The following is a 12,191-nucleotide window of genomic DNA, read 5'->3' on the forward strand; positions in this document are numbered from 1 at the left end:
AGCTTTCTAATATACAAATTATTTAGTAATTCATTAGTTATATTGTTTATTGTGTCTTTTCCTCATTGGAATGTAAACTCGACTCATTTTTTTGTCTGTTTTGTTCACTGATATATTCCAAGCCACCAGCACAGTGACTGACACATACCAGGCAATCAGTTAATATTTGTTGATTGAGTGATTAATACCTATAGGTAATATATGTTTACCTGTTCAAAATTTTACACTGTCTTACCTTTTGTCTTAAACATATGTAGATTAGTATATCTGTATTTTTTTACATCAGCATTATTTATTTTACATCATAAATAATAACAATAATTTTGCTTTTTATGTATCTTCACATATTTTATTTCATGGTGTTTTATAAAATTCTAAAAGTTTTCTCAAAGTCCTGTTAAATTATGTGAGTGCTTATCAGCCTCCTATTCACTATAATTCCATTAGGGAGAAATTTTTGGGTATTATAGTAATACTTAGTCTATAAAAGTGTTATCAAAAAAATGCTTTGAAGGGGGGGGAAAAAAACCTTTCTTTTGGGGACAGCAAGTTACCTAGAGCCTTCTTACACCAAGCAATAGTCACACAGCGTCTATTCCAAAGTAATGTCAATTACCTGGGGTAGGAAAACGTCCAAACAAGCCAGAGCTAATTAAAAAAAAGAAAAAAGTAACTAGCTCCCAAGACCACAGCAATTACTTAACCACAGTATCCAGAATGATTTAACCCCATTAGAGTCTGTAGCCAGCGGTAAGTATTGAAAGCAATTCAGCATCCAAGAAGATGTACACATGGCAGTAAAGAAACATCTCTTTATCCTTTCTTTATGTTTGGTTTCTAGATGCTTTACGAGTAGATCTGCTTGTAGGTCTTGTGTGCTTGGTGACTGGCCCAGCAGGCTGTCTCACAGATTATCACCAAACTTATCCCCTTTGCTTCTTTTTCAGAATCTCTTTAATTAAAACTTTATCAGTCCTTCCCCTCTGTTAGAAACTTAGTCATTCCCCTCTATTCTTAATCAGGGCTTGGAAATTTAAAAACGAGTATTTTAGACCCAAAGTTAGACCTGTTAAATTCTTTTAATTGAAAAAGAATAATGTAGACTTCCGTGATAATATTTTCAACACCCCTCGCCTTTTTCTTTTTTAATTTAAGGGACAATGACATGTTTCTTAGAAATTATTTACACATATAAGGCCAGGGATAAACTGTAGCCTTTGTTTCCTTCCTCCAATTATTTTTATTTATTTATTTATTTATTTATTTATTTATTTATTTGCTTTACTCATTTTTAACATGTTTTTGTTTTTCTTAATTTCATGATTTTTTCCACAGTTTACTCTGTACAATTTGATTTTCTCATAACAGTGTTGCCCCATTCTTGAAGACACAGTCTTTAAGATTTACGAATTATAGTTGAATCAGATATATGTGATTCAAAATAAAGTTTCTGAAAAGGTTTTTTAAAAATTATCTAATCTAGTCCCCTCCTTTTACTTGAGAAACTGAGGTGCCAGGAGAAGTTACCTGCCCATTGCAGCAGTTCTTAATAGCAGAGTGGGAACTAGAACCAGATCATCTAACTTCCAGGATATTTTCATGGTTACTGACTTTTCCTACTTTGTAGCTGATGGCCAGAATATAGTGTGACTTCTAGCAGCATTACTGTAATCTTTTTAGCTGGATACAAGCCCTGTGAACTTCATCGTTTTTTTCTGGGCTCAAATCTCTGGCTGGTCATTTAGTTTGGTGCTACTTCTTTCCCTGAGCGGGGGGCCATGACTACAGTGAGATGTCAGCTGGGCACCTACTCATCCACTGACTCTCATGAACTTCATCCTCAACATCAGAGAATGGAAAAGCATTATCTTTAGATGAAGGAATTAATTTCCCATATACTATTTGTTTCTGTTTTGAGACTTTAGAACTGAAATAATAATGGTAATTGCTTGAAAGCAAATATACAAGTTTTATTTATTATTAATCCATTCCTTTAACAAAGGAAACTGTTATCTGGCTTGTCTTTTTTTTTTTTTTTTTTTTTTTTTTTTGGTGGAAAGTATGCCATGACCTTCTAATACTAATTAGGATGATTTACTTGGTAGAGAATAATTTGGAAAACCCCTCAATCCCAGGCAAACTAGGGTGATTGGTCATGCTGATAACAATAATGTATATATGTTAGTGAATGCTAAAAGATTTTCTAACACCAATAAATAAAATATATTTTTAAAAATACTGTTTTGGCCGGGGGCAGTGGCTCACGCCTATAATCCTAGCACTTTGGGAGGCTGAGGCGGGCGGATCACAAGGTCAGGAGTTCAAGACCAGTGTGGCCAAGATGGTGAAACCCTGTCTCTACTAAAAATACAAAAACTAGCTGGGCATGGTGGCGGGTGCCTGTAATCCCAGCTACTCAGGAGGCTGAGGCAGGAGAATTGCTTGAAGCGGGGAGGCAGAGGCTGCGGTTAGCCAAGGTCGCACCACTGCACTCCAGCCTGGGCGACAGAGCAAGACTCTGCCTCAAAAAAAAAAAAAAAAAAAAAAAAAAAAAAAAAAAAAAATCGTTTGTTTTTTACCTCCTTTGCTATTTCTCTTTTGTGTTTGTTTTATGCTGTTTTGTCATAATATTATATACATTTGTATAACTTGAAAATAAATACACACACATATGTACACACACTGTATATACTTGCTCAAAAAGTATTTATTTTCCCCTTATAGTTGATGCCATGAAAAGAGTTTGGAGTTGACTGCTTTTCGCAGTTGGGGATATGTAGACATGAGGAGGATGGGTCAATGGACACAACATCAAATACATGCATTTACATAGGGTCCAAAGGTTAGGAACAGATTTTGGCAAATGAAATGATGCTTTAGAATTTATAGAGAGATTAAAAGAGTATTGCTATATTTGGGTAGCATCTTGGCATAGATTACTAACCAAAGATGTCACATGTGGGCTCAACATAAGTAAGATAGTAAAGCTCCTTCATTTTTAAGAAATCTTTCTCTCTCTTTTTTTTTTTTTTTTAAAGCTGATGTTAGAAACCACTGAAAAGGGATTCTGTTGTTTTTTGAGAGCAAAATGACTAGATGTTGATTGTGTATTTTAATAGATGTCTATTTGAAAGATCTCCCCTAATTTTAGATAGTATTGGGCATATACATAACACAAAAATGTTAAAAGGGTTAGTCATAAATTCTGCTGGCTTTTTAAAACAGTATCCAATGGTTTTGTTCAGGATTCATCCTCCTGGATCTCAGTATAAGTATAGAGAATAAAAAGTTTAACTTCATCTCATTAATGCCCTTGTTTGTTTCATACTTTCACTGTGTACCTATCAAGCGAATTGCAGAGTCAGTTGCCCTAGTTTGAACTGAGACATTTCATTCCAGCATTGAATAAAGCCAATGCTGTTTGCGTGAGAGGATAGAGTGTAAGTGGCTCCACCTCCATCATTATGAAGTTGCTCTGGCCTTACTTGTAATCATGGCTGTCAGATTTACAGTGCTTCCTAAAATGGAGGATTGTGTGTTATAGCTACCGAGACTACTGCAGGAGACCAGGAGAGGGGCAGCCTTTTCAGAAAGTTTCCTGATAGACCTTTAGTGGACTGTAGTCAGGAAGTACTGGTATTGTTACAGGCATCCAGACAGTATGTAAATGAACAGGGTATCAGATTCCATTGATTAGGACAAGACCCAGGGTAAGTCAGTCAAGACATCATAGCACTGGGAGGTAAGTCTTTAGAGGGGAAAAAAAATCAAAATAGTTGTGTAAGTATCAATTACTAATCTGTCTTTAAGTGGCTTATAAGTAGTACATACATTGCTGAGCAAAAAAGGAAGTGACTGTGGCCAGGTATAACAGTTTTCATTTCTGTTTTCTGAAAACCACTGGAACAATGGCAGAAGTTATTTATAAAAGCTTTGGGAGAAAAACTGAAGTACCAATAACCCTGAAAATTAAAATAATATACTCATCAAATGATATACCTCATACCAGTCGTTGTAGCTGATTTCGGTACTTAACTTTACATGTGTATGCTAATAAAAACTGTTTTTAGTACAAAGGTCTAACTTTCTCATAAAAGCTTAGGCAATTTGTGTATTTTATTGATACAAGAAGTATTTCCAGTTATTTAGCTTTGATAACTTTACACTTTTTTTTTAACAGTGACATTTGAAGTAACTTAGAATAAGGGAAGGAAAACCTTGTTCAGGTATTCCAAAGAAATAATGCGTGTATCAGTGAATACAACAAAGGATTTTTGCCTTTGTGGAGTTTGCTTTTTATTGTGGACTTTCTATTCTCTTTTTGTTCTATTGGTTGTTTGCACCAAATAACATACTGTCTTAATGATTGTAGCTTTATATTAAGTCCTGTAGAAAATACTCTCCCATCTTGTACTTTAAAAGTGTTTTGACTATTCCTGTCTCTTTACCATCTCATATGATGTTTAGTACCAATTTATATTTCTTTTTAATTGCATCTTCTACCTTTATGTTAATGATGGCTTTTTGTAGATTGATCTTATAGCCAGAAAACTTGCTAACTTTTTAATTCAAATAATTGTTTTCTTAATTTTTGGTTTTCTGTGTAGATACTCATATTATCTGCATATAGGGACAGTGTAGTTTTCTCTTTTCCAGTACTTTTATAGTTTTAGTCTTGTTTTATTGTTCTGACTATAATCTTAAATATTGACTGAAAGTGGTGATAATAGCCATCCTTATGTTGATCTAGTTCTTAAAGGCTTTAAACTCTTCTGTGTATGTGGTTTCCTGTCATGAGTGGTTGCTGGATTTTGTTGAGTGGTTTTCTTACATCTATTGAAATGATTAGGGTTTTTTTTCATTTTCTAAAGTGATGTAGTTATATTAATACATTTATTCAATATTGAGCTCTTCATTTCCTGGCTATGTTAGTCAAAGTTCTCCAGAAAAAAAATACAATCAGTAGAATTTTGTAAAGGAGATACACACATACATATAAGATACACGCACATGCATGCACATATACACACACATATCAAAACAAGGAGGAACTAATCATGACAATTACAGTCCTTGACTACAGGTGCACTCCATCATGCCCGGCTAATTTCTTTTGTATTTTAGTAGAAACAGAGTTTCACTGTGTTGCCCAGGCTGGTCTTGAACTCCTGAATTCATGCAATCCGCCAGCCTCGGCCTCCCAAAGTGCTAGGATTACAGGTGTGAGCCACTGCGCCCGGCCTATTTCTTTTTCTTACCTAATTGCTTTCACTGAAATTTACAGTATTGTGTTGAATAGAAGTGACAAAATTGGACATTGTGTTAATGCTCATCTTAGGGGAAAAGTTTTTAGTGTTTCACCATTAAGTCGGATGGTAGCTGTGAGTTTTTCATGTATGGTCTTTATCAGATTGATAACTTTTCTGCATTAACTTTTTAAATGCTATAATTATGTTTTTCATTTCTATTTCTGTTTAGTGCTTTTTCAGAAATGACTAAGCATTTGGTAAGGTTTTTGTTGTCCTACATATACTTCTCATTTCTCTTTTAAAACCTGAATTACTCTAGTTAATAGATACTTATTTATTCAGGTAGGTGTAGGCTGTAGGTCTGATTCTGCATTTTGTTGGTCCTGCTCCCTGTCATTCATGATGACTTGATTCCTGGTACACGTAGTGAATTTTGATTTTGAATTTATGGTCCTTGATATGTCATCCATGGGAGTTCTTTCAGTTATTTGTTTGAAATACGTTCTTCAAGAAATGAGTTGCATTTGTTTCTACAAGGTACCTTTGGGCACCATCAATATAAATCACTTTAAATTAATGCTCGACCTTTTTTTAGACTATATGGCCAGCAGATACTCTGGCACCATGGAAGTGAATTTATGGTTAACAATTCCTAGGGAATATTTTTTCCTCTGCCACTCAAAGCTTCGGGTGAGGTAGGCAAAGTGCATTCTCTGGAATGGGTATTTTCCTAGTTCACACATTGAGGGTGACACCGTCACTGGGTGTTAGGTTTCTCGATGTTATATTGGAGTCTCAAACTGATTTCCTGCCTTTCTTGTGGTCCCCACGTTCTTCCTATACCTTGAATTCTGTACTAGTTCAATATAGACTGTAGGTTACTGTGATTAGGTAGATACCTTCAGAATAAATTTTGAAGGTTCAGTGCTCTATTATAGAACTGTTTTTTCATCTTGTCTGACTTTGGTTTTGTCTTCCCTATTGCTGGTTGAAGCATACTCTAAATATAAATTTTTAATATATTATGATGCATTTTGAAGTGTTCTTTACCAAGAAGGTATTCTTTGCACATCCAGTCTACTTTTAAGTTTTAAGAAGAGGACTTTTAAGGCCAGCCTTTTTAATCTATTCTTGAAAATCTGCTTTTATATGATTCCAAGTCATATTCAATGGTATTTACATAAATTTTTCTTATCAATTTTCAAAGCTGATTACATCATACACTTTTATAACTTTCTATGTGGCTCTTACTAGCTCTTGTATTGGTAATTGGGATGTAATTACATGATTTACTGGTTGCCAGTGTTGTGAAGTAGTTGTTAGTATTTTGCATTTTGAAACAATAAATTCTCCTTAAAAAATACTGTACGAGCCGGGCACGGTGACTCACGCCTGTAATCCCAGGACTTTGGGAGGCCGAGGTGGGTGGATCACCTGAGGTCAGGAGTTCAAGACCAGCCTGGCCGACATGGTGAAACCCCGTATCTACTAAAAATAAAAAAGTAGCCAGGCGTGGTGGCACGAGTCTGTAGTCCCAGCTACTCAAAAGGCCGTGGTAGGAGAATTGCTTGAACCTGGGAGGCGAAGGTTGCAGTGAGCCGAGATCGTGCCACTGCACTCCAGCCTGGGCAACGGGGTGAGACTCTGTCTTTAAAAAAAAAAAAAAAAAAAACTGTACAAATCCAGGAATAGCATAGATAACACTGCACTTTTCTTTTGAAGTTGCAACTTGTGTAGGAAAGACTTTCTTTTCTTTTTTTTCTTTTTTTTTTCTTTTTAAGCAGGGTCTGACTATGGCCCATGATGGAGTACAGTGGCATGACCTTGGCTTACTACAACTTCTGCCGCCTGGGCTCAAGCCATCCTCCCACCTCAACCTCCCAAGTAGCTGGGACTACAGGCACCTGCCACTGCTTCTGGCTAATTTTTGTATTTATTGTAGAGGCGGAGTTTCACCATGTTATGCAGGCTAGTAACCAACTCTTGGGCTCAAGTGATCCTCCCGCTCTGGCCTCCCAAAGTGCTGGGATTAAAGGTGTGAGCCACCATGCCTGGCCAAGGTTTCATATTCTTTGTCTAGAGAAAATTGCACACCCATTCAGACATTTGAGCAAACAATTTATATTCTCCTTATTAAACTGATTCATGTAATAAATATCTTTCACTTTTTGCCATTCTTAGTTTTATAGTCCTTAATATTGGTGTGTTTAAAATTATTTTGCAGGTATTCTTTAGGTGATGCTAGAAGGCCTCTTCATGAAACAGCAGTTTTGGTAGAAGATGTGGTACACACTCAGTTAATTAATCTGGTAAGAACATATATAATTTGGTTCGGTATCTCTTCTCTGTGTTCTTTTAATAGGATTGTAACCCAACACTTTAAAAATATTTTATTTACAGCTGGAATTCTTTTTTGTTAGCATTATTGAAGTATAATTTATATATAACAAAATTTACTGGTTGAATGCATAATTTGCTGAGCCTCAGCAATGGAATATTATAATATAAACTTATAACACAATCATGATATCGAAAATTTCCATCATCTAAAACAAACTCTTGTTCCCCTGGGCAGTCAGCAGCCGTCATCATGACAGTAAAAAGTTTTGACTCACTGAAGGCTCAGATGGTTGTTAGCATTTTGTAACAATGAATTATTTTTAAATTAAGGTATGTACATTATTTTTTAGATAATGCCAGTTGACAGTTTCATAGGCTATAGTATAGTGTAAACATAGTTTTTATATGCACTGAGTAACCTCATAATTTGACTGTATGCCTACTCTGTACCCACAAAAATTAAAAGTTAAAAAATTTAAAAAAAAATTTGACTCACTTTATTACAGTGGTCTGTAACTGAACTTACGGTATCTCTGAGGTATGCCTGTACCATTAGAAGGCAACATGAGGAATTCACTCATGTTGCCTTCTAATCCTTGCATGATTTTATTTTTACATTTAGCTCATTCATGTAGTTGTTGTTTATTCCTGTTATTTTGTGAGATGTGGATCTAATTTTATCCTTTTTCAAATGGGAACTCAGTTTTACCATCACTGTGTATTTAAAAATTTATCTTTTCCTTAGTGATTTGAAATGCCTTCTTTATAATATACCAAATTTATATATATATAGGTATCTGTTTCTCATTGTACATGCTATACTAATGGTTTAGTATATGTATATCCTAGTATGGCATTGTTTATTACAGGTTTTATAGTGTATTTTAATGATTATTAGGGCTAAACTTACTTGTAGTTTTTCTTTTTTTTCAGTATGTTCCCAGCTATTCATGTATATTTATTGCTCGTCATGAATATTAGTAGCAACTTGTCTAGCTAATAAAAATTTTCATTGGTATGTTTATTGAGATTACATTATTTTATAAGTTAAGGAGAACTGCGTCTTTAAAATCTCGAAACATTCTATGAATAGGGGATATCTACATTTGTTTGAGACTACTTTTGTGTCTTTCAGTTGTGTTTTAATGTTTTTATTCTCTTAGCTTCACACATTTATTGTTAAGTTTGTTTTTTTAACTATTTCATCTTCTTCATTGCTATTGTTAATGGATATTTTCTATAATTATATAATTTTATAATTATATAAAACATTCAAAAGTTTAATGAAATGCATACATCTACAGATTCAAGATGAGCCAACTCCGTTTAGAACAAATTAAAAGAAATCCATGTTCAAACTGCTGCACGATAAGAACATAATACAAATCTTAAAGCCTAACAGGCTTATTATCATAGGGGAAGGATGATTTGAAAGACAGTGGAATTCTTATCAGAAAACAGGCAGGCTAGAATGAAATGGCACAACAGTTTTAAAGTACTGAATGTAGAATATTAAGTTGACTGTTCTTTTTCTCTATCTTTCTATAGCCTTCTCTCCTTCTGTACCTGTCCTCCTGTCTTACAAGGACACCAGATATTTATTCTTTAGTGGTATTGTTATTCATATTAAATCTATGTATGTTACCATTTTTATATTACAGTGTTATAACTTTTCTTTTAAAGTCAAATGCTTTTAAGGAATGTAGACAAAAAAGGAAGCAGCATATGGGCTATTTTGTATTTACCCACATATCTACCATTTCCCATGCTCATTATTCCTTCTCACAGATTGTAGTTGCCATTTCAGTCTTTTCCTTCATCTTGAAGAAGCCTTGTAACTTTTTTTTTGTACAGCTGTGCTGATGATGAAGTCTCTTACGTTTCTTTCATCCGAACATATCTTTATCTTTATTCTTTAAGTATGTTCTTCCCTGCATGGAATTCTATGTTGATAATCTTTTCCTTTTAGCTCGTTGAATATTTCATTCTAATATTTTCTGACCTACATTAGTTTCTGACAAGTTAACTGTTATTCATTTGTTCCCCTGTATGTAACATGTTTTTTTCTGGCTGCTCTCAAGATTTTTTCGTTATCTTTTGCTTTGGGTAGTTTTATCTCTAGGACTGATTTTTTAAATCATTATTTTTCTTGTTGAACACTGGGTATCAATTTGTGGAAGTTTTCAGCCATAAGTTTTACCATTTGACATTATTTCACAAGGCTCTCAGGGCCTTTAGTGTTTCTCTAAACTTCTTCTGCCCCTTTTTATTCTGTTGTTTTGTTTTATTTGACTTTTGTAATTCCTATTGCTTTACCTTTAAGTTTACTACTTTTTCTGCCATCTCTAATACGCTAGTCAGTGCTAGTGTTTTTTTCAGTGAAGTCCATAGTATTTTCTATTGCAGTATCTGTTTGAAAATGTATCTTAGTGGGTTATAAACCCCTTTTGAATTATGGGTACATACTTTTATATTCTATTTTAAATATTGAAGTTGGAATATTATTTTATGACTGCTACACTAGTATAAACAAGAAATAGTATGTGCCTTTACTTATAATGAGAGATCCTCTTATTACAATATATGCTTACCTCTCCTTACCCATTTAATATTTGAATGATAGTTTTGATGCCTATATGTGAGATTCATCCTGTCCAGATTCCACTAAATATTACATTGAATGATATACCTAACTAGAGGAAAACTTTGTTATGTTACCTCTACAATATCCAGGCATGTGTCAGAGTCAGTTCTTTAGAGGATTTATAGAGAACAGTTATTTTCAAAAAGTCAGTCCTTTTTTTACCGTGGAATATCATGTAGTCATGACAAATTATATGTGTGTGTTTTGTAGTCTTCATTTCAATCTCTTTGTAGTTCTTTATCCATTTGCCTATTAAGATCAGTTTTTTCCTGTAATTCTTTGAACATTTTTTTTTTTTTTTTGAGACGGAATCTCACTCTGTCATCTAGGCTGGAGTGCAGAGGCATGATCTCGGCTCACTACAACCTCCACCTCCCAGGTTCAAGCAATTTCATCAGTCTCTTGAGTAGCTGAGATTACAGGTGTGCTACCATGCCCAGCTAATTTTTTGTATTTTTAGTAGAGACAAGGTTTCACCATATTGGCCAGGCTGACCTCGAACACCTGACCTCAGGTGATCTTTCCACCTCAGGTGATCTGTCCGCCTCAGCCTCCCAAAGTGCTGGTATTACAGGCGTAAGCCACCACGCCTGGTCAACATCTTTATAATAACTTTACTGAGGTATTTATAGTCTAAATTCAGTAACTGTACCACATTGGAAGCCATTTATCTTGACTCTGCTTTTTACTTACTAGGTGTCATTCTTTTGGTTTTTTTTTTTTTTTTTTTTTTTTGCAGGTATAATAATTTTTTTTTAAAGTGGATATTTTATATAATACATTATTGTGACTCTTCTGAAGACTTTTTGTTGGTTTTGTTGTAGCTGGCAGGTAACATGCCTGGACATAAAATGTTCTCTCTCCCATATTGTAGACAGCGACTCACCTGTCTCCTTAATTCTTGTTGCTTTCTGCTGCTGCCTTTGATTTTTCCCCTTTTGTCTCCTTAAACTTCTTGTACGTTTTCCTCTTTTGTCTCTCTCTTGAACTTGTACATTTGAACTCTTGAGAAGAAAGGGAAAAATAATAGGCAAATTGTTTTTTAAGTGTTGATACTCCCTTAGTGTAGAATATTATGTAACCAGTATACATTATATTTGTTAGTTTTTTATAATATTAAATTTTTTGTTGAAATTACATAGAACAAAATCTATGTTTTGTTTTCTTTTTTCAGTTCTTTATGTTTTGTCAAATATGCAGTCTTATAACCACAACTAAAATTGATTAGAACAGTTCCATCATTCCCCCCAAAATTCTTTCATTCTACCCATTGTCAAACTTTTCTACCCCAACCCTCTGCCACCATGAGGTCTCCATTGTTTGTCACGGAAGAAGACTTCTCTTTTAATTCTTTTTGTCTATGCTTGGTAAGCAGTTCCTAGATTTATACTCCCTTTGAGTTCAGTACAGGGGATATGAGTAGAAAATAAAAACTCACTGCCAGGTTTATTTTTGCTTTTATTATCATTTTTAATAGACACATAATAATTGTACCTATTTATGGGGTACAGTGTGTTATTTTGACACATGTATACAATGTCTAATGATCATATCAGGGTATTTAGCATATTCGTTTCCTTAAACATTTAGGATTTCTTTGTATTGGGAATATTCAAAATCCATTCCTAGCTATTTGGAAATACACAATAAATTACTGCTATTATAGTCACTATATAATGCTATAGAACACTAGAACTTATCTCTCCTATCTGTTTATCTGTGAACAACTCTTTGGCTATACCTTGCTCTCCACCTCACCTCTAGAAACTACTATTCTACTCTCTACTATTATGAGATCAACGTTGTTGTTGTTGTTGTTGTTGTTGTTGTTGTTGTTGTTGTTTTGGAGATGGAGTTTCACTCTTGTTGCCCAGGCTGGAGTGCAATGGCACGATCTCGGCTCACCGCAACCTCCGCCTCCCAGATTCAAGTGATTCTGCTGCCTCAGCCTCCCAAGT

At 34.5% G+C, this 12,191-nt stretch overlaps 1 protein-coding gene across 7 annotated transcripts in view; it reads left to right on the top strand.

Annotated features, from left to right (window-relative positions):
• The window catches only part of LOC105489527 (SPT3 homolog, SAGA and STAGA complex component), a 530,030-nt gene that overhangs the window by 247,532 nt on the left and 270,307 nt on the right, over nucleotides 1–12,191 (top strand). For all 7 annotated transcript variants that reach the window (XM_011754356.2, XM_011754358.3, XM_011754357.3 and 4 more), the window contains one exon: nucleotides 7,474–7,558. In XM_011754356.2, coding sequence (XP_011752658.2) covers nucleotides 7,474–7,558 — 85 coding nt within the window. The remainder of the gene's footprint in view (nucleotides 1–7,473; nucleotides 7,559–12,191) is intronic.

This window comes from Macaca nemestrina, chromosome 5, assembly GCF_043159975.1.
Source record: "Macaca nemestrina isolate mMacNem1 chromosome 5, mMacNem.hap1, whole genome shotgun sequence".
NCBI classification, from domain to species: Eukaryota; Metazoa; Chordata; class Mammalia; order Primates; family Cercopithecidae; genus Macaca; species Macaca nemestrina.